A 22,621-nucleotide genomic window follows, 5' to 3' on the forward strand; every position below is an offset into this window, starting at 1 on the left:
TTAATGAAGAAGCTATGTTTAATGTCAAAATCAAAATCTTGGCTGATTTCAATGTGCTGTTGGATGTTGTCCGCCATTGCTTCTGTGGTTAACGTCACGTTGTAATCCAACTGCAGTTGAGTTGGACGGCAATTGTAGTTCAAGATGAGCGTTCGATGACGTATACTATCAAACTCACAAATGGACCAATCAGAGGTTAGCGCTGATTTCCAGCTGACGGCGTCCTGTCCTAAGAAACCAGGCCTTAAGTAACAATGCTTTTTTAAAAAGCTTTAAAATTAATTTTTAATCCTTTTAGGATGAAAGGTTTGAAGCTGCAATGTTTTTGTTTCATTGAAAAAAGGTTTTTAATACAAACGTTTTCGCGACGATAAAAAGAAAATTCCAAAACACGGTTGCCGTAAGGTTACATGCTTTCTGGGGATGGGTTCCATGTCTAAAATTTAGAGAGAAAGAAATAACTATCTAAAAACAACAAATTATAATTTATTACAGATTCATTACAAGATTTACAGTAAAGTGCCTCGAATGAAACACAACAAAAGCTGATTTGTGACGAGTGATGATCAATACTTTCCTTTCAATACTCATTAAAGTACGGGGTCCTTTTAAGTTATAAAAAAATAATAAAATGATGCGACAAAAATAAAGTTTATGATAAATATTTGGCAGTGTTTGGTATTCTGTGCAACAGTGAGTTTTCAGCAAAAAGTGTTTTTTTTTTCTTTTCGGCTTCTCTAAATACTTTTATCACAAAAATGGCATGCCACGTTAAGAGAAGCACACAGGTCCAAGATCGAATCCAAATTCTTGATTTCTTCCACCGATGTCTGTTAGAGATAGATCAACAACTGGCAATCTTTGTGGTTTATCTGTTTCATAGTGTAAGACCGTTTGAGCCCATTTGTTTTCTCGCAGCTGAAATTAAATATACATTAAAAATATTAATATTTGAAATAGTTGTTTTTTCTTGCTATAATGTTGATACTTTACTTCAAAAGACAAATATACAATAAAATTTCCATTTTTAGTTACTATTTTATAGAGTTTATGTATGAAGACTAAAATAGAAGTATTGGCATAAGAATCGTGCTAGTTCTTATCATTCGTGATGATAAGAACTAAGCATGATTCTTATGGAAAATCGACCTACATCGATATTTCCAAATTTTTGGAATGAGGCCGAGATAGCCTGGTTGGTAGGGCACTGGTCCCATGTCCAAGAGTTCGTGGATTCGATCCCCACCGGCTGAAGACTCCTCGTGTAATAAATGGTGACTGATATCAACAGTGGTTTTTTTAAAAATATATTTCAGTGGTTTATATATATTGAGCAGGGAAATCACTTCAGTTAAAAAAAATACATATTAAAAACTCAGCGTATAAAAGATTAGTTTAATAAGTCTTAGAGAACAGCAGTTTAAAAATTTGAATTTTTACTGTAACTACTATATTTTTTTTATTGTTCATTATTTAACGCAATGCAAATTTTAGAATTGCGCATAAGAATCTATAAAGCTACCAATGCAACTTTTGTGATATATACTTTCTTTGATATTTCTTTGATTAATTTTTTTATTTAATGACAAAGATCCATCGTTAGCGGTCACTCCAAGATCAATAACAAATATTTACTGTCTTTGAACACTCGATGTGACCCTAAAATTTATCACATAATTAAACTAAATTTATTTTGAGGCAAGTCTGTTAGTAAGTTTGCAAGTTAGTTGCTTAATAACTGAAGGAAAAAAGTCTGGCATTCACAGGAAAAAAAAATCAAAGAATTAATCGAATTTTTTTTTAAGTATCTAGTATTTGATAAAATTTCCTCCAGACAAGGTATTCTTAAACATATTTTTCCCTCAACATCGCAGAATATTTTAATTTACTCTGTATGTTGGTTGTGATGGGCATCATCGTCTTGCTTTCCTTATGTAAATCTTAAAAATAAAATAGCAGTACTCCATAATAATAGCTTGTAAGGACCTTAATAGTAATTGATCAGAGCTTAAGAACGTTTTTGGTTCGTTTTCACTATGTATTAATTACCCCCACTTAATATGCCATGTTTTTTTTATTACACTGTTTTACAAGTGTTTCTAAAATATATATATTAAGGGTGATCATAACAAAATACCCTGTATATTTTTAAGGCCTTGTACACTTGCAGTTTGAGTCTTTTGCATCTTCAAAGATGCCACCTTTGGTGTTGGATAGATTTTGGATAATTTAATGCTTTGTAAATTTTTACACGGAATTTAATGCCCAAATTTCTATATGCCAATCATTTAAGAAGAAATTTTCTTGCGTGAAAATTGAATGCTTCATAATCTCAACTGAAATAAAAATAAATAAATAAAATTAATAATATTCACCTGGCAATTATCTAATATCGATGTATATGTGAACATAGGATTTCCATCTGCTGTCAATTCGATGTCATTGTAAGCCATTAACTTGGCAGCCCTCTGGCTACTTTTCTTGGCGTCTTTATGAACGAAAACATTTTTGCAATGAACAGTCACATTTTGTTCTGCATTCTGACTGAGGAGTTGTAAGAAACTGAGTTGGATTCGATCAGCTTTGTAGTTGAACTAAATTGAAATAAAGTCTTATTAATTAGAAAAAAATATTTAGCAATTAGGTAAATAAAAGTTTAGATGCTAATTAAATAGATAAAAGTTAATTCAATTAATAATTGGATAACAATTCATTTGTTAATTTGATAAATAAAAAAGTTCATAAGTTTATTGAATAAATAGTAGTTAAATTATTTATTACATAGATAAAAGTTTATTTGATAATTAGATAGATGTAATATTTTTCAAAGTTTTGCTTATTAAATAGACGATTTGCTTTTTAAATATTGAATGATTTGTTTTTTATTAAATGTATAAAATGTATAAATGTTTATTTGCTAATTGGATAGATAAAATTACTTTATTATTTATGGATAAAAGTTTATTTTCTAATTATATAGATAAACTGTTGTTTTCATTTAAAATACATAAAAGCTCACGTATTTTTTAAATGGATAAAAGTTAATTTGCTAGTTAGATGGAGAAAGGTTTGATTTTTAAATATATATAAGGTCCATTTGCCTATTAAATAGAGAAATGTTTAGTGAATAAAAATTTTATTTGCTTATTAAATAGAGAAAGACTAATTTACTTATTAAACAGATATGGGTTTAATTGCTTATTAAATAGAGAAAAGCTTGTTTTTTAAATATATATAGATTGTTCATTTGCTTATTAAAAAGAGAAATGTATATTTGCTTTTTGAATTGATAAAAGCTTATTTGCTAATTAAAAAAAGAAAGGTTAATTTACTTATAAAATAGATAAGAGTTTAATTGCTTATTAAATAGAGAAAGGTTTATTTGCTTCTTAAATGAATCAAAGTTTATTTATAATTAGATTGTTAAAAGCTTCTTTGCTTTTTTTAAACGAAAATTAGGTCTAATAACCATGGACTCACCGTGAAACCACCATTCATTGTACTAAACCATGTTTCTTGCTTCTTTCCAATGAAGTAATTGCCCTTTTTGATCTACAAAAACACAACAATAAAATTGACTAAAATTTTCATTCGTAAAATGAAGGAATTTGTTCATGTTTCTAGGGATTTCTGTACGATTTATGAGAATAATGAAATAAACTTAAATGAGTATTGATTAACAATCTTTAGCTGAAAGAATTTGGAGCTGAAGAAGTTCTAAGTGCATTTGTTAATAAACATATTATTTTGCACACTGTACAGAACGGAAATTAAAAAGTTAGCACCATGAATAACCTTTGATCTAATGATTGGAATTTTCATGGTTCAAAGACCTAAACGTTAATAAACTAATTTATCAATGTGGCGATATTTTAAGCTACGAAACCAGACAAAAAAATGTACTTTTCTAAATAAACATGTTCTTTTTTTTTTTTTTTTTTTTTTTTTACAGTTTTGTGTTCTTTACGTCTAAAATATCGGAGTTTTCCGCAATTCGGATTTTTTGTTTTTTTTGTTTACAGTTTTGTGTTCTTTACGCCTAAAATATAGGAGTTTTTCGCAGTTCGGATTTTTTTTTTTACAGTTTTGTGTTTTTTACGCCTAAAATATCGGAGTTTTTCGCAATTCGGAAAATTTGGTCCCGATAGTTTGCTCAGGTAAGCGGCAGAAAGCTTTGATACCTCTGATAAATTCACTTTTTGGGTATTTCGCCCTATCCCAAAAACCTATTGAGTTAATTAAAAATTTCTCTCACTCAAATATAAAACTCTTTTTCTTCAATGATAATTTCATATAAAAAACAGTTTTTAAATATTATTTATTATTTTATATCGTAAGGGTCGAAAAATTTTGAAAATGCATGTAAATTTGTGAATTATTTTAAACTATGCAATTTTAAATGACAGAACACAAAATTTAAGCAAAATCATCGAATAATAAAATTTCATTAAAGCAGCATTCATAAAGATTCATTTCTTAAGATCTGTTCGATCTTTTTCCTTACAAATTTTGTATATTGTCAGCTAGAATTACGCAATACACAATGAAATAAAACGTGGAATATTATAAGGCAAAAAGTTACAGACACTTTTTAAATAAAATTGTGAAAAATAATTATTAAAATCCATTTCTTACATGAAATTATGTTTGAATAAAAAAATTTTATAATTGTGTGCAAAATTTTTTCAATTTCAAAAGGTTTTCTACATTGTTTTAAAGCTTGTTATACAAAATAATTCCACATAATTTATACAAAAATAATTCCACACAAAATATTATTTTTAATAATTATTTCATTTACTAATAGTCAAAAAATTTGTGAATTGTAAGGCGCGCAAATTTTTTCACATTTAATTTCCTTGATATGGCAAAATACGCTAAAAGTGACATTAACATTAAGTTGTTCTGAATTTCGAACGCTTTTCTGACTAAACTTAGGACGGTATTTTTCAGATTGCTGCTACCCTTTATATTTTGAGGATTCAAGAATCTAAGTCTTTCAAAATTAAGGTGCATTAATTCAAGGAAAGTTCGTTTTCGTGTTTGATTCCGTAACCGAAAATATGGTCTGCACAAACTAATTAGCAAATTTAACCCTTTGACGATCAGGGAAATGAGCAGTTTTCGTTTCATTAATTCGCGCAGTATTACGTGCAAACAGTAGTCGAAAGTGGCATCTGTTTTTCACCTCCGTTCTTCCGAAAATGTCACCCTTCTCTGGCGATGCCAACTGCTCCGTCTTCTCGAATTGTTATAATAAAGTGGTAGCAAATTATGTAGTAAATTTCGCTGGAGAAGGATAATTACGCTTACTTTTTAATAGAGTAACCAGTAGATTGTTTCCTTAACGTTGCATTTTATATGTTACTTATAGTTTTTGATATTTAGTGGTGAAAAAAGTACTTAAAAGGAAAAATACTAAACTGAAAGTAACTTGACTTTCGCTATCACTAGGAAATACTATTTTACAAAGCGGAGCAAGTTGGCATCTCTGGATGNAATATTTACTGTCTTTAAACACTCGATGTGACGCAAAAATTTATCACGTAATTAAGCTATATTTACTTTGAGGTAAGTCCGTTGCTTAATAACTGAAGGAAAAAGTCGTATCCACAGAAGAAAAATCAAAGAATTAATCGAACTTTTTCTTAAGTATCTAGTATTTGATAAAATTTCTTCTAGACAAGGGATTCTCTAACATATTTTTCCCTCAACATCGCAGAATATTTTAATTTACTCTGTATGTTGGTTGTGATGGGCGTCATCGTCTTGCTTTCCTTATGTAAATCTTAAAAATAAAATAGCAGTACTCCATAATAATAGCTTGTAAGGATCTTAATAGTAATTTATCAGAGCTCAAGAACGTTTTTGGTTCGCTTTCACTGTGTATTAATTACCCCCACTTAATATGCCATGTTTTTTTTATTACACTGTTTTACAAGTGTTTCTAAACTATATATATTAAGGGTGATCATAACAAAATACCCTGTATATTTTTAAGGACTTGTACACTTGCAGTTTCAGTCTTTCGCATGTTCAAAGATGCCATCTTTGGGGTTGGATCGAGTAATGCTTTGTAAATTTTTACACGGAATTTAATTCCCAAATTTCTGAATGTCAATCATTTAAGAAGAAATTTTCTTGCGTGAAAATTGAATGCTTCATAATCTCAACTGAAATAAAAATAAATAAATAAAATTAATAATATTCACCTGGCAATTATCTAATATCGATGTATATGTGAACATAGGATTTCCATCTGCAGTCAATTCGATGTCATTGTAAGCCATTAACTTGGCAGCCCTCTGGCTACTTTTCTTGGCATCTTTATGAACAAATACATTTTTGCAATGAACAGTCACATTTTGTTCTGCATTCTGACTGAGGAGTTGCAAGAAACTGAGTTGGATTCGATCAGCTTTGTAGTTGAACTAAACGGAAATAAAGTCTTATTAATTAGGAAAATTTATTTACTAATTAAATAAATAAACGTTTATACTCTTATAAAATACATTAAAGTTTGTACGCTAACTAAATGGATAAAAGTTTATTTAGTTAATAATTGGATAACAGTTTATTTGTTAATTTGAAAATAAAAAAGTTTTATCAGTTTATTGAATCATTAATAGATAAATTATTTATAATGTATAGATAAAAGTTTGTATGATAACTAAATGGATAAAAGTTTATTTAGTTAATAATTGGATAACAGTTTATTTGCCAATTAGGCAGAGAAAGGTTTGATTTCTGATTTGTGACGAGTNCCTGTATATATATATATATACATTTATAAATCAAACGTTGTTCATTTGGTTATAGAGAATTGTTCATTCATTCAATATATTGTTCATTTGCTTATAGAGAAAGATTTATTTGATAACTAGATAGATAAAAGCTTCTTTGCTTTTTATAACACGAAAATTAAATCTAATAACCATCAACTCACCGTGAAACCACCATTCATTGTACTAAACCATGTTTCTTGCTTCTTTCCAATGAAGTAACTGCCCTTCTTGATCTGCAAAAACACAACAATAAAATTGTCTAAAATTTTCATTCGTAAAAAAGGAAAGAATTTATTCATGTTTCTAGGTTTTTCTGTACGATTAATGAAATAAACTTAAATGAGTATTGATTAGAAATCTTTAGCCGAAAGGATTTGGAGCTGAATAAATTCTAAGTGCATTTGTTAACAAACATATTATTTTGCACACTGCACGGAGTGAAAATTAAAAACAGCTAGCACCATGAATAACTTTTGATCAAATGACTGATAATAAACTAATTTATGAATGTTGACGATATTTTAAGTTACGAAATCAGACACAATGTACTTTTTCTAAATAAACGTGCTTCTTTTTACAGTTTTGTGATCTTTACACCTAAAATATAGGAGTTTTTCGCAATTCGGAAAATTTGGTCCCAATAGTTTGCTCAGGTAAGCGGTAAAAAGCTTTGATACCTTTGCTAAATTCACTTTTTGAGTATTTCGACCTATCTCAAGAACCTATTGAGTTAATTAAAAATTTCTCTCACACAAATATAAAACTCTTTTTTTTCAATGATAATTTCATATAAAAAACAGTTTTTAATTATTATTTATTATTTTATATCGTAAGGGTCGAAACATTTTTGAAAATGTATGTAAATTTGTGAATTATTTTAAACTATGTCAATTTTAAATGACAGAACAAACAAAATTTAAGCGAAATCAGTCGAACAATAAAATTTCATTAAAGCAGCACTCATAAAGATTCATTTCTTAAGATCTGTTCGATCTTTTTCCTTACAAATTTTGTATATTGTCAGCTAGAATTACGCAATACACAATGAAATAAAACGTGGAATATTATAAGGCAAAAAGTTATAGACACTTTTTAAATAAAATTGTGAAAAATAATTATTAAAATCTATTTCTTACATGAAATTATGTTTGAATAAAAAATTTTATAATTGTGTGCAAAATTTTTTCAATTTCAAAAGGTTTTCTACATTGTTTTAAAGCTTGTTATACAAAATAATTCCACATAATTTATGCAAAAATAATTCCACATAAAATATTATTTTTTATAATTATTTCATTTACTAATAGTCAAAAAATTTGTAAATTATAAGGCGTGCAAATTTTTTCAAGTTTAATTTCTTTGACATGGCAAAATACGCTGAAAGTGAAATTAACATTAAGCTGTTCTGAATTTCGAACCCTCTTCTGACTAAACTTAGGACGGTATTTTCAGATTGCTGCTACCCTTTATATTTTGAGGATTCAAGAATCGAAGTTTTTCAAAGTTAAGGTGCATTTATTCAGGGAAAGTTCGTTTTCATGTTTGATTCCGTAACTGAAAATATGGCCTGCACGAATTAATTAGCAAATTTAAAGCTATCTCGTTACACCATTTAGTTATTACACTATTATATTATATCCGATCATTAAATCAAAAATTATCCAGGGTATTTGTTATTTTATTTTAGCGATCGGTACTTATTGCACTTACGGGAAGATCTGACTGAAAGTTTAGTACAGGGTTGATACGTGAGCCTAAAAATATACGAAGTGATAGAAACCTAATTAAGTTTATCGATTTAATCTAATTATTCAATCGAAACTACCCCCGTGTTTACATTAAATTAACATAACTCTATCTAATCTACTCCTGAATATGTATCGTTATTGAAAAGTTTGTGTAAACACCAGCATGTCTGGATTAGTCGCACTAAGTATTTCTTGAACAACTATGTTTAGTTATAGTAGGAGCGGCCTCTATCCCTATCGGGCATGGATTTGTATTACAGTTTGCTTTAACACTGTGAGGTCAGATATCCGCTTGGTTGATGGGAGCAACCATGCTTAAGAAACTTTATAATAATAAGTAAATTAATTTTTGTTTAGCCGTAGATTAAGTCTTAAATTAAATGAGATTTTATATGAAGTGATTGTATTTTTTAACGAAAATGAAACTAACTAAACACTAGGAGGAACAAATTATTTCTTCCGAAAGCAACAGGTGTTTTCGAAATGGTTCTTTAGTTTAGTTTATTTTTTGTCTAAATGTACAAGTTAATTAAGAAAATATAGGCTTACATATAAACACTTGTCTGCTCCTTTAAAAATACCACTAAAGGCAAAAAACATATGACCTTAACGTATAGCAACATCAAGTGAAATGTATCATTCTTAACACCACTCCCTACGAACCACTGAACTGGGGACACGTAAGAGTCACTTGAGTAAATTTTAAAAAATCCTATTTTGAACCAAATTTCTAAATTACACAAAAACTTGTAAAAAGAAACCGATTGCAGATTTCAAATCAGTGATGTAAAAGCATCTGCGATCTGTTTTAAAATCTCGTGCTACAGAACAAAAATGCACTGTAGTTTTATTCATTTCTCAATTTTAAAATATTTAGAAAGACCAAACCTGTTCAGGTCTAGCTGAGACACACGTGGCTCTACTTTCAGAATTGCAGAAAGCTTGGATGGCATCTTTAGGATCTCCTTGGTTAGGATCCACCCAATAGGTTCCTAGAAGAAAAGAAGGTTTGGTAGGTTAGAACTGGTTGAATTACCGATATAAACATTAAGTTCAGCGTACCTAGCATGCAGGGCTATCTGCTCATTCATCGAAATTGGATTGGACAATGAGGGAAGAAGGGGGTGAAAAGTTATTACGTAAATGTAAAATTGGATAAGTAAGAGTTAAGTTAATTGACTGGACGTGACTTAGATCTTTGGTGAAGTTCTAGCCCGCGGAGCGCCCACCACACTTCTTCATCTGGAATTTGCTCTAGGGCAACTAGGACTGTTGGCATAGATAATTAGAGATAAATGAGGCAGTTGAACTAGCATGCTATGGTGCACAGCTCAAGCAATGATTTATAAGTAAAGATATCATATAGGATTTTAATAAAAAAAAACTTCTAATAAATCTAATAATAAAAGTTAAATATATTTTGATTATATATATATATACTTTTTAATTATTGATTTGTCGTGGTTGGTTAAAATTTTTTTAATAGGTTAAATGGAAGATTTTATACGTCAAAACTGTATAATGTTGCTGCCATTATGAAAATTTTTCTCAACGACCGTACATGTTGACAGTTATTCATTAGTAACACACTGTTAAATTTTTATCCAAACCGAAGGAAAATTAAAAGTAATTAAGATATGACATGCTAAAAAATATTATTTAACCCTTTCCTGTGCAGTATATCCAGTAGTGCAACGCTAATTCAACAAATGTCAAAAACCACTAGAAATGTTAAAATAATTGCTTTCTAACACGTTAAAAAACGACCATTTCTTAAACGAAGAACTGAAGTATGTCGCTTCCAATAGAATGTACTAATAGGATATAATTTATTATATTATATTTTTTATTATATAATTTTTTCAGTTTTTTTTATTAACTCTTTAGAAATCTACGCATTTAAATAAATTATAGATAGTGGTAGCCAAAATACTTATTAATTCAATTTGTGAAGGATAACCCTTGTTACTTTTATGAAAATTCAATCTTTATTGCGATGACACTTCTGATACAGTTGGAAGATAAACTTCCACCTAACTTTCCATATTTTGACAGTTGTCTTTGGAATAAATGTTAGAATTCATTATTATTATTATTTTCTCATTTGTTGTGTTTTCCCGCTCAAATTTATTTCATTTTTCACCTGAGCTTCTTAATAATAAAGTGACTTACCGCTTGGTAGTTCTGGATGGGCAACAAACAGATCTTTGCAAGTTGTAGCTGGATTCTTTTTTTCTCCGTTGGGCTTCCTGAATTCTTCATATTCCTGAATAAGTTTATCGTAGAACTCGAACACCAATCGTTGTTTCTCTTCAATGGGAGTGTCGGGTGAAAACAGTTTGTCTGGTTCGTCGCCTAAAGCTGGATCTGGACCCTGAATGGAAATAAATGATATTTAATTGCGATGTTTTCTATAAATTTCATAATTTTTAAATGCATTTCATAATTGCCGTGCGTCAGGAAGAATAACATACACTAAATTGTGCTAAATTGTGTGTGATACACTAAATTGTGCAGCAGTGAATGGCGTAACGAGCGTAACGTAAAAAGAAGACAATCTTTCCGCCTGAGCCGCGATGGCTCATGGAAAAGAGCGTTTACCTTCCAATGAGAGTGAACCAGGTTCGAATCCCGATGATGGCTGGTTGATTCGAATTCCGCATCCGGTTAGCACCGAAAACAGTGCAGATGTGAAATATTCTCAGTTTTAGACGAATCATGGATTAGAGTCCCCTTGCCGTCAGGATAACCGTTGGGGATTCTAGTGTTTTTCCTCTCCATGTAATGTAAGTGCAGATTAGTTTGGTCAAAAAGTCCTCCACGAAAGTAAAATTTTTCTTACTACTTAATCCAGGAGTTCCCTTGTCTTCTGGATTGGGTTCAAAATTACAAGGCTACGGAGTTGAAGAATATTGCAGAAAAGGAAAATATGCTAGAAAAATTTTGAAAAAATCACTAGTAATATTTCATTTAATGCACAACTTTTCAGTGGTAAATTGTTTTTATATGACAATTTTTAAAAAATTTACCAATTTGATGTTTTTTGAAAAATTTCAGAATTTTAGGGCTATTCCGGAAAGAGAAGATGATACTTAAAAAATCTGAAAAAATTCACACGTGATATAGTAGTCCCTACATAACTTTTGGGAATTAGTGCTCTTCAATTATCGAAAACTTTTTTTTTCACTCCACCCTAAAACATAGATCTTCTATATTTTCTTCTTTACTCTTTTGGGGATAGCTGGTTCATCACACCACCTAACTATGGCCTTTGGCCTAGCCTTGTTTTTTCAAGACTCTATCTTCAAATGGTGTCTATCGATCAGAAGTTGGCCGAGCTACATCCGTCACCAAGGATGGAACCTCGGTTGTTCTCAACGTTTTAACACATTTCATGTGGACAACTAATCCGTAAAATGGTGGATTTCTTTCCATAAAGAAGTGAATTTCTTAAGAGTTCGAGTAAACTTGCCACTATGCCTACAATTTCACTTTAAAAAAATTTTACGCCATGCAATTGAATACTGAATGTATTTTTTGAATAATTTACTGTATAATTCTGGTTACCACAAAATGAATTATTTCCTTTGAAAAATAGAAAGAAAAAAATAGTTTTGCTTCCAACTTTTAAACTTTTGTGTGATTGCAAAGATTGCATAAAAACATTTTACGTTTTCAAAAATGAATTTTTGTGTGAAGTGTGTGTTAATTATTGTCTGTTAACCACTGTAATGCGTTAACACACAATGTGTACAACATACAATGGTTTAACCACTGTGTCAAAACTGCTCTTTTAAACAAAGTATTTGATGAATCAAATGTTTTCAATTGTGAATAAAATGCTTACTTTCATTTGTCCTTGGCTAAACAGGGCAGCCAAAGCACTTGCTTCGTACCCGAATGGTTCCCCAGGAGGTCCTGGTAAACCAGGAGGCCCTGGTGCTCCAACTGGACCTGGCTTGCCAGAATCACCAGAGTGACCTCTAGGACCGACGGGACCTATTAAACCAGGATTTCCTGGACTTCCATCTCTACCAGGGGGACCCTTAGATCCTGGAGGACCCTAAATAAATGAATTAACGGTTACCAAATATATGAATCATATAACAGAACTAAATAAGTAGTAGAATAGTAAGTAAATAAGTTGGTCAAAAAATAAATTTTTTTGAGCAATTAACGTTATATTAAATTAACGTTGAAAGGAAATTTACTAGTTAGTGTATTTTCTGAAGACAATTTATCGAAATTTTATAAACATTTGAATACAGTAACTATGTTTATATTTTTACTTATTTATTTTATTTTTTATATCATTCGAGTTTTGTTCTGATGCTTTAGAACACTCTAGTTGTATTTGATTAAATTTTGAAATTTTTATGAATTGTTAGAAGTTTCATAGATTAGTTGATTTTTTAATTACTTTTCAAACAATCATAAGTCTTTTCAGACTTATGATTGTGCAAAATTTCGTAACTATGATTCACTAAGCATAAAAATTTAAAATTTAGTTTCAAAAACAATTATTAAGAAACATAGTAACTGTTTTTTCTATCTCATCCAAAACAATTATACATTAATACAGGAAATCACTACTTCATCATCTTAGAATAGCAATTACGGAAAATGAAAATGTTCATAACAGCAAAAATTAAATGCCTTTTTTTTTAAATCTTGAATATTTTTGTGTTAAACACGTTGTAAAACAAGGAAACGCAGATTTGGTTTATCGATCGATCTATTAATATTTAGTTTATCAGTCCTTTCATTATGAACTTTATCAAATCTTTAATTACTTAATTTATAAACCGCACTGACTCATACTATTTCTGGCAGTTCTATTTTATAGATAATCTTCCTTCGTATTCTTTACTTTTTCCAATTTTGAAAACCCAAACTTCTGCATTCATATTCATAAATCCTTGCGCCTCTCAACAGTTCTGATCAGCTATTTTGTATTGCAGCTGCGATTTAATAACTGCTTCAGAGTTTAATTCAAACGAGGAGACGACCTAGAAGCACGGGTTCTTGGTATTTTTAAGATCTGTGTAAGTTAACCCTTTTGAAGGCCGTGGTAAGTATACTTACCACCACGTTTTACCACTTTTAATTTAGGTTTCCATTTTTCAATAACTTCAGCTCTCTTGAAATGAGTTTGAATAAAATTGGTAACCATTTGTCACTTTTAAAAAACGTATAAAAGTTATAAAATACATAATTCCTTTTGAAGTTTGTAGCATTTAAGGACTTTATTTTATAAATAAAGAAAAATAAAAGTCAGTAAAATCCTAATAGGTCATGTTAAATATATTTACCTCCAAAAAAATGGCATTTTTTTAAACTAAATGAGTTTTTTTTTTATCAATTACTGTTCTTAAAACAATTTCAATTCCAAAAATACTTTAATTTACCTTTACTAGAAATAAAGGGCCTATTAAAGGGTTAAATGTATTTTATTTTTTACTACAGTTGTAAAATCTTCGGACAACTTATGAACGGCTATAATTCTTCCTCCAAAATAGAGCATTATTTAATTAATGCGTCTTAAATGGAAGGAAGATACAAGGGGATATCTGAAGAAGATTTAGATATATCCCCTGCACTTTAGCATCCAAATAGAGTCTCGGTGCTGCCATCTAGTGTAGTAAAAACTAGACGTCCAAATTAACATGGCCAACGGTATCTCACCCATTGTGGTGGTCCTGAAAGAGTGGATACCACTTCTGGAGAACGCACTAGGTCTGCTCATCGGGAAGACTGATTGTGCAGCTCATTGGAAATATAAAAAAAATCTAAAGAAGATTTCTAAACCCTTTAGTTTATCAGTCCTTTTATTATGAACTTTATAAAATCTTGAAATGAATAATAATGATGAAATGAATTATAAAATGAATTATAAAATGAAACTTACTTCCATTCCAGGAGGGCNTCGTTTCAATCGGACAACTCCTTCTTGGTGCGTCGATTTTTTTGTTATAGAGTGTATTTCTGGCAGTTCTATTTTAAAGATAACCTTCCTTCGTATTCTCTACTTTTTCTAATTTTGAAAACCCAAACTTCTGTATTCATATACATAAATCTTTGGGCCGCTTAACAGTTCTGATCACCTGTTTTGTATTGTAACTACGATTTAATAACTGCTTCAGAGTTTAATTCAAACGAGGAGACGACCTAGTAGCACTGGTTTTTGGTATATTTAAGATCAGTGTAAGTTAAATGTGTTTTATTTTTTACTACAGCTGTAAAATCTTCGAACAATGCTCGGTCAAAAGAAGGACCAACAACCTATGAGCGGCTATTAATCTTCCTCCAAAAAAGAGCATTATTTAATTAATGCGTCTTAAATGGAAGGAGAATACAAGGGGATATCTGAAGAAGATTTAGATATCGCCTGCACTTTAGCATCCAAATAGAGTCTCGGTGCTGCCATCTAGTGTGGCAGAAACTAGACATCTAAATTAACATGGCCAACGGTATATCACCCATTGTGGTGGTCCTGAAAGAGTGGATACCACTTCTGGAGATCGCACTAGGTCTGCTCATCGGGAAGACTGATTGTGCAGCTCATTGGAATTAAAAAAAAATCTAAAGAAGATTTCTGAACCCTTTAGTTTATCAGTCCTTTTATTATGAACTTTATAAAATCTTGAAATGAATAATAATGATGAAATGAATTATAAAATGAATTATAAAATGAAACTTACTTCCATTCCAGGAGGGCCAGGAGGTCCTGTCATGCCCTTCTCACCAGAAACACCCTGCAAGTGAAAATTGTTATATGAACTGGCGTGTTAAGAAATTAAGAGCAATAAATAGACAGATGGCAATTAAAAGATTGAAATAAATAAAAAAACACACAAGTGTGTACTTTTTCATGATAAATATTTTGTGAAAATCTATTTATATGCTATAAGTCTTTACTTAGTTCAGATATTGATTTGAAAAATTTCATGATCAGTATTATTATTTACATTTTCAGGTTACCAAAAAAAAGTATCGGATCTCTTGCAAGTACAAGATATTCGTCATTTTATTCACATAGTGAATCTAACGGCTAATCTCAATTCCGGTAATGAATCATCTTTTTATACAATATCACGCAACCTATGGCGATAATATATTCGGTGGTGAAGTAACATAGATTCTGGATCTTGTTTATGAAGAACTTACAAAAAATTGGCTTTTATAATGCAATTTAAAAGACGAGATAAACTCGCAATTTTTATTTGATAGTGAAATTGAGAGATTGGCAACATTTCGCTACACGGAAGTAATTTCATTTCGGATTACCGATTCCTCAAAACTTGCTAACGGATTACCGATGAAGCGGGGGAAAATCAAGATATTGTTGTAAATTGATATTCATTCCTCGCGCTCAATTTAAACTTTCAAATTTAAAACTCTTAAAAATTTAATTTCTAATATTCGTTTATGTAGCTTCAATTTTAAAATTCATCTTAAAAATGGAAATGGCCAATAATTTGAGCTACTTTATTGAAATATACTAAAAACTGCTAATAATGTAAGATCTTATTTACTTCGATCTAATTTTAACTTGTCCTTTAATTATAATTAATATTAATATAAAAAAGAAGTCACCCCGATTAGCTCATTGACAAACTAGATTATTTTTCTTTTGTAGCTTAACCAAAAGATATGAATTTATTTCGAAATGAGAAATGTGCAAAAAGTTACATTTTTCCTAAAAATAATATAATGACCACTGAGCAATAATGACCGCTGAGCGTGAATCCCCTGTAAATTAACAATGTGGTTTTATAAATTGGTCTAATTTATAAAGCCACATTGTTAATTTACAGAGGATTCACGAGGCAGTGGTCATTATTCCAATTATTAAAAACATTTATAAGGTTTAAAAATATAATATAGATCTCATATTTTCTTGGAAAAGTTTAGCTTCCTTCAAATTTTACAACTAATCTTGTGGAATAAACCACAAAATTTTCTCTGTATGGTAAACTGCAACAATATCATTCAAAATATGAGTTTTCATTTTCCCCCTCCAGTATAAAATAATTTTTATTTCACTTAATTATTCCACCTTATATGAATTGAAGAAATTAAGTAATTAAATGGTAAGTCTTAGGGCTTAAAATTATGCACAATCTCACTGCTTCGTGACTTAAGTGTAGCAAACCTTATTAGAATTAGAAAATAATAAACGCTGTAATAAAATTAATATTTCACAGTACATAAACGGAATATAAAAGAAGAGTTCTTACAGGTTGTCCAGCCATTCCTTGAAGACCAATTAGACCTCGATGACCCTTCATGCCTTGTTCTCCAGCATCACCACGTTCACCTTTCATTCCAGCTGGTCCACTGGGTCCTGGTTGACCCCTAACACCCTGTGGTCCCGGCACTCCTCGTGGTCCCGTTTCTCCTCGCTCACCTCTTTCTCCTACGGGTCCAGTTGGGCCAAGGGGTCCAGGTGGTCCCTTTAATAAAAGAAATTTAATGATTTTTTATATTGTATTTGGTTAGTAAATAATTTTCATTGTCCAATTATTTGTCAATAAATTGTATTATCAATAAATCATTATCAATAAAATGCAATGAAGTATCATTAAATATAAAGTAAAAATGCTATGTTTTATTTGAAAAATAAGTAATATTTAATCTTACTTGAATTCCTTGTATTCCAGGTGGTCCCGGGTTTCCAGCAGGTCCTGGTGGCCCTTTATCTCCTGGTCTTCCAGATATTCCAGGTTGTCCTTCTTTTCCAGGATGGCCCTAAAAATGATTTAAAAAAGTGCATGTAAGTAATAAGAGTTCATTAATATTTTAATCAACGAAAAACAAATACACTTTATAACATTATCTAAATAAATTTTAGTCAATGTTTCTCCAAATAAAATTTGCTTTCACTAACATTGATGCACAATAATACGTGGTTGCAATACTCTCAATAACATTAAATTCATACTCTAATCAGTCACAAACAAATAAGTCATTTGTGATATAAACATATTTTAATCTGCAGACATTTTAATCTATAAGATATTTTTAATCTAAAGAAAGTTTGACATCCCGAGAGCTGGCTATATTGCGTGAAACGTTAATGCTGAAAATGAAAAAAGGTGAAATATGAAAAAAATATGGATAAAATTAATATTTGTTAATGTATGTTAAACTACAGAAAAAAATAGTTTAATTTATTAGTGCAAAAGTGATTTTATAGATGATTATAAATGTGATTATAAATGATTTTAATATGATGATAAATGATTATAATATGATTATAAATGATTATAATATGATTATAAATGATTAATATGATGACAATATGAATAAAAATTTTGCACAATAAGAAGTTTACTGCTTGTTCTTTATTTAATTAAGAAATAAGACTTCTTTAAAATTTTAATTTACTTACTTGTGGTCCAGATTCTCCAGATGGTCCTGGGGGTCCAGGAGGCCCACGGAGACCTTGAGCTCCAGGAGGTCCATCAGAGCCACTTTTACCTTCCATACCACGATCACCCTGATAATAAAAAATGGTATTTTTTAATGTAGTTTTATGAATACAAATTAATTAAATAAAATTAAATTATTCTAAAATTAATTCTAATAATTTTCTAAAAATCATTTCTATATGTAAAAATAGGTGGAAAATATTAATAAAACATGCATGGACATATTGATAATTTAAGGTAAAATATATTATAAACTGCAAAACCTTTATTTTATTGTTATTTAACCATACTTAAAGATTCCAGGGGTGAGCATTTGTTTTAGCGCGGGGGCTATTTTGTGAAAGTGGGGTGGGGGGTTGGCGGAGGGCTGCCCCTTTTAAATTGATTACATACTGCATTCCGTAGTTAGCTTTGCCTTTCTGAAAAGGTATACATTGTGCCATACAAATCAATAGATATAAATTAAGTTCAATAGTAACAGTTTTATTAAATTAATTTACTGAACTAATATTATATAACCATTTTAATGCAATTTTTTTCTCTTTGTAGTTCTTTGACTGTTAGCTTTGGCATTGCGCATTAAGCAGAAGCCAAAAGCGATGAAGAACTTTACCTTTTACCCAATTTTTAGAAAAAATAAAATAAATTACAGTACATAAAAAAGTTAAAGAAACAAATGAAATTTGCAATTAATAAAAAACTGTAATATTGGCAGAAATGGGAATTTATTGAAAAAGATGTGATTTGGGGTGTATGCCTTTCCCCCTCGTATCCTCTCAACTACACCCCTGTTCAAAGTAAATTTTTCTAACTCTCATGGTTGCTCTTAAAAAATGTAATTGAACTGCCTGTTGCCGGTGGGCCTATATCTGTCCACCCCTGGCCAACTCAATGCACTGCGGATGTAATGCAAGCCTTTATAAATATAGTTATAAACACTTCAAAGAAACCTTTTGAAAATTTTCAGCGGCGTGCATAAATTAGGATTATAATAAGAATATCACAGGAATGTAAAAATTACAGGAGATCCTCGAGGTCCAGGAGGACCAGGTCGACCTTGTACACCAGGAATACCAGGCAATCCTCGATCTCCGGCTGGACCAGCGGGTCCTGGAGGACCAGTCAAACCCTAAGAAAGTAAAAAAAAAAATAATAATACATTGTGGATTATTTATTAAAATTTCTTTTAAACATTTTAGGTCATAAAATGCGTAACTTATACGTAAAATATAAATTTCATACTTACAGGTACTCCTTCAGATCCCGCTTCTCCTTTGGGACCAGGAAATCCTGGTTGCCCAGGATTGCCAGGTGGTCCAGGATTTCCAGGCTTACCACTATCACCAGGGGCTCCCTAAAATTAACAGTTTCATAAGATTAAAGAAAATAATAAAAAAATAAATAAATGGGTTTGTTTTTAAGATTTCCAAAGCATCTAAGAGCCTTATGAATTGATTAAAATTTGATCTTTTTTTATCTATGTTTTTAGTATTTTTTCATGTAAAATTTTTTGAAATCAAGACCAAAACTCCTTTCCTATTGCTGAAATAAATGATATTTTGCACTCGAGATGTGCCTCTTGGTTACCATTGACACTCTAAATGCTAAAATATTTATATCTTAATGTTTAGAAATCCCTTAATTGGTGGGCCATTATTTAGTTTAGTAGCCCTTATATTTAGTGGACCTTATTTAGATTAGTAACCTCTATATTTAGTGGGACATATTTAAAATAATGTGTGTTAAATATGTTTGTGTAAATATTGAGTTCATTGTTTGATACTTTAAATGGTCACATTCTTTTTTTTTTCAAACTTAGAAATAGCCTCGACAGTAAAGGGATACATTTCAGATGTGCTACAAAAATTCTGTTGCAGCTGGTAGGTATGAAAAATGTTCATTCTTACAAATAAAATGCTATTTATCTTATTATTACATATTATTTTTACAAATTTTGATTTCAAAACTGAACTAAACAGGATATGCTTTAAAGCGTATAACAAATAATTTATGTTCATTTTATTATACCTTTTGGTGTTTATAAGGCTTTAAAATGACAAAATACAGAAATAATACTAAGTAATTTGGTATTAAATTAAACACTTAATATATTAGTTACAAACTTCATATTAATATCTTGTAATTCATACATAGAATATTATAAGAATATTATAGAATTCTTATAATAATGTATCACAATTGATTGGGAGAATATTATAAATTCACGTATACATTACTATTTTTCCGAATTCTTGAGTAATTATGTCAATTGATTAATGTCAATTGGCTGTGAATTAATAACTGCAAATAATGATAATTATAACAATAATAAAAATTTTTACCTTTAAATATTACTTATTTAAGGGCTTGTTGCGTTTTTTTCTTTTTACTGCATGGTGCACTTTTATGTTTTAGAATTTGATGTAGTTTTTCTTTCTATCTTTAAACCATTGAAGTAAAGACTTTGAAATCATACTATTTCATTTTTTTTTCTCCAAACAATTTAACAAGCAAGAATTTATATTGTAATTAGATCATTTCAATCTAAATTTATCTTAAAATCACAGACCATATTTCGGTACAGTCAAATTAAATCCATTTAAAAAAAATCCGCTTTCTTAACAAAATTAAAATGATATTTAAAATATTTTTTTTAAGTATCAGTGTTTCAAAATATAAATGAAATGAAAAAGTAAACCGATACGACAAATTTAACCTTAATTTTTTTCAACTGTTAGTAGGAATATAGGAAATATCCATAAAACAAATTTTTATTTAATTAAAGTAAAAAGTTGAAAGTGTGTTTATTTAACTTTAAACCTACCTTTATTCCAGTTATTCCAGGCGGTCCAGATGGTCCGGGATTACCAGGTGAACCCTGTAAAACAACAATAATTTATAAATACCCCAAATATTCGAAGCTGTAAGAAAAATAGAATACTCAACATCGTGTTATGTTGAAAAAGAGCAAAAACAAATATTCGATGCTATAAGAAAAACAAAATACTCAACATCGGGTTATGTTGAAAAAGAGCAAAAACAAATATTCGAAGCTTTAAGAAAAACAAAATACTCAACATCGTGTTATGTTGAAAAAGAGAAAAAGCAATTATTCGAAGCTATGAGAAAAACAAAATACTCAACATCGTGTTATGTTGAAAAAGAGCAAAAACAAATTTTATAATATTGATTCTCTATACTCGGTTCTAAAAATCTCAGAGTACTTATTTTAAACTCTTACTAAGTATACAAAAAATGGCTTTACGTTTTATGTTTGGTCTGTTTTCGAACGTGTGTGCGAAAAATGCTACTATAATAAAATTTTTAAAGATAAGTATTTTGTCCGCACGAGATTTACGAAAAATTTTGTTCCTAGGTGTTTGCGAGATGTTCTTCTGTATATTTGAACTTTTGCCCTTCAGTATTATGCATTTGTAATATTCTGTCTTATGGCATTTTTATTTGGTACATTTTGTACCTCCATAATTATGCATGTGTGAGTTTTTATCCTATGATATTTTGCTTAACCGAGCTCTTGCCCCTCGTTAATATGTTTGTGGAGATTTTGTCCTATGGCATTTTTATTTCTGAACTTTGGTTCTTCGGTATTATGCATGAGTGAGTTTCTGTACTACCATGTTTTATCTATTTGAGCTTTTGTCCCTCGTTTTTATGTTTAACACACGGTATTTTGTTTACCCGAACTTTTGCCCATTGATAATATATTCTTGTGAGATTTTGTTTCACGATATTTTATCTATCTGAATTTATATCTCTGGATATTATGTTTGTTGGAAATATTTTGCCTACATGAACTTTTGTCCGACGTTATTATGCCCTTGTGATATTCTTTCTAGTGATATTATTTCTGGATGTTCTTTTTTTACGAAACCGCATAATGTCTGCGTGAGATTCTGGTCCCCGATGTTTTGCTTACTTGAGTTTTTGTCTATTGGTATTATGCTTGTGGGAGATTCTGTATCACGATATTTTGTCTTCAAACCTTGTTTCAATATTGTGCGAATTTACTTAAAGTTTTCTTTTAGGGGTAGTGGCTTTACTTAGTGTTTTGAAATTTTTTTCTTTTTGTATATTAACTGTACAATAAAATAGCAAAAAGAAAAAAAAATTTCAAGATACCACGTGCATTTTTAAAAAAAAGTCTTAAAAATATGCCTCTTCAATGAGCAATATTTAGTAACGTATGTGATAATTTTTCATCATTATTAATTGATTACATCTAGAAAATTTTTTGTCCAACATATATTCATTACTTCAGAGTATTTCCTTCCCACTAAATTTACATACGCAGCTCTTTTTCATAACAATGATGATTTGTCTTCTACCTTTTTTATGTCTTGTAGAGTTCTCAATTAATATAACTAATTTTAATTTCGTGAAGATCCTCATTTAAAATTTAGTTTCTTAATCTATGCACCTTGAGCTATGTAGTTTAAGAAATCTCAATCGAAGGTAGTTATTCTTTAGTAGTCTACACGATATTCCATACTGACAACCCTTAATACATATTATTAAAATGCATGTCAAAAATGAAGTAAAACAATATATATAAATTTTAGAGGTCACAAATTAATAATTAAACATGGTAAAAGCATAAAAGATATATATTGAATAATAAGTGAGAAAAGTGTGA

General features: G+C 29.9%; 1 protein-coding gene across 2 annotated transcripts in view; it reads right to left on the bottom strand.

Moving 5' to 3' along the window:
- Positions 1–466: 466 nt before the first annotated feature.
- Positions 467–22,621, bottom strand: part of LOC107442626 (collagen alpha-1(II) chain) — a 92,393-nt gene continuing 70,238 nt past the window's right edge. The window contains exons 37-49 of one of the 2 annotated variants that reach the window (XM_043042294.2): positions 20,792–20,845; positions 19,214–19,321; positions 18,989–19,096; positions 17,928–18,035; positions 17,177–17,284; positions 16,774–16,989; positions 15,235–15,288; positions 12,381–12,596; positions 10,706–10,907; positions 9,422–9,525; positions 6,947–7,018; positions 6,213–6,431; positions 467–918 (exon numbers count right to left, since the gene is read on the bottom strand). In XM_043042294.2, coding sequence (XP_042898228.1) covers positions 772–918; positions 6,213–6,431; positions 6,947–7,018; positions 9,422–9,525; positions 10,706–10,907; positions 12,381–12,596; positions 15,235–15,288; positions 16,774–16,989; positions 17,177–17,284; positions 17,928–18,035; positions 18,989–19,096; positions 19,214–19,321; positions 20,792–20,845 — 1,716 coding nt within the window. In that variant the 3' untranslated portion in view covers positions 467–771. Of the gene's footprint in view, positions 919–2,375; positions 2,595–3,480; positions 3,553–6,212; positions 6,432–6,946; positions 7,019–9,421; positions 9,526–10,705; positions 10,908–12,380; positions 12,597–15,234; positions 15,289–16,773; positions 16,990–17,176; positions 17,285–17,927; positions 18,036–18,988; positions 19,097–19,213; positions 19,322–20,791; positions 20,846–22,621 lie in introns of both variants that reach the window. The other variant, XM_043042295.2, reaches the window with a different exon arrangement.

The sequence above is a fragment of the Parasteatoda tepidariorum genome, chromosome 10, assembly GCF_043381705.1.
Source record: "Parasteatoda tepidariorum isolate YZ-2023 chromosome 10, CAS_Ptep_4.0, whole genome shotgun sequence".
NCBI classification, from domain to species: Eukaryota; Metazoa; Arthropoda; class Arachnida; order Araneae; family Theridiidae; genus Parasteatoda; species Parasteatoda tepidariorum.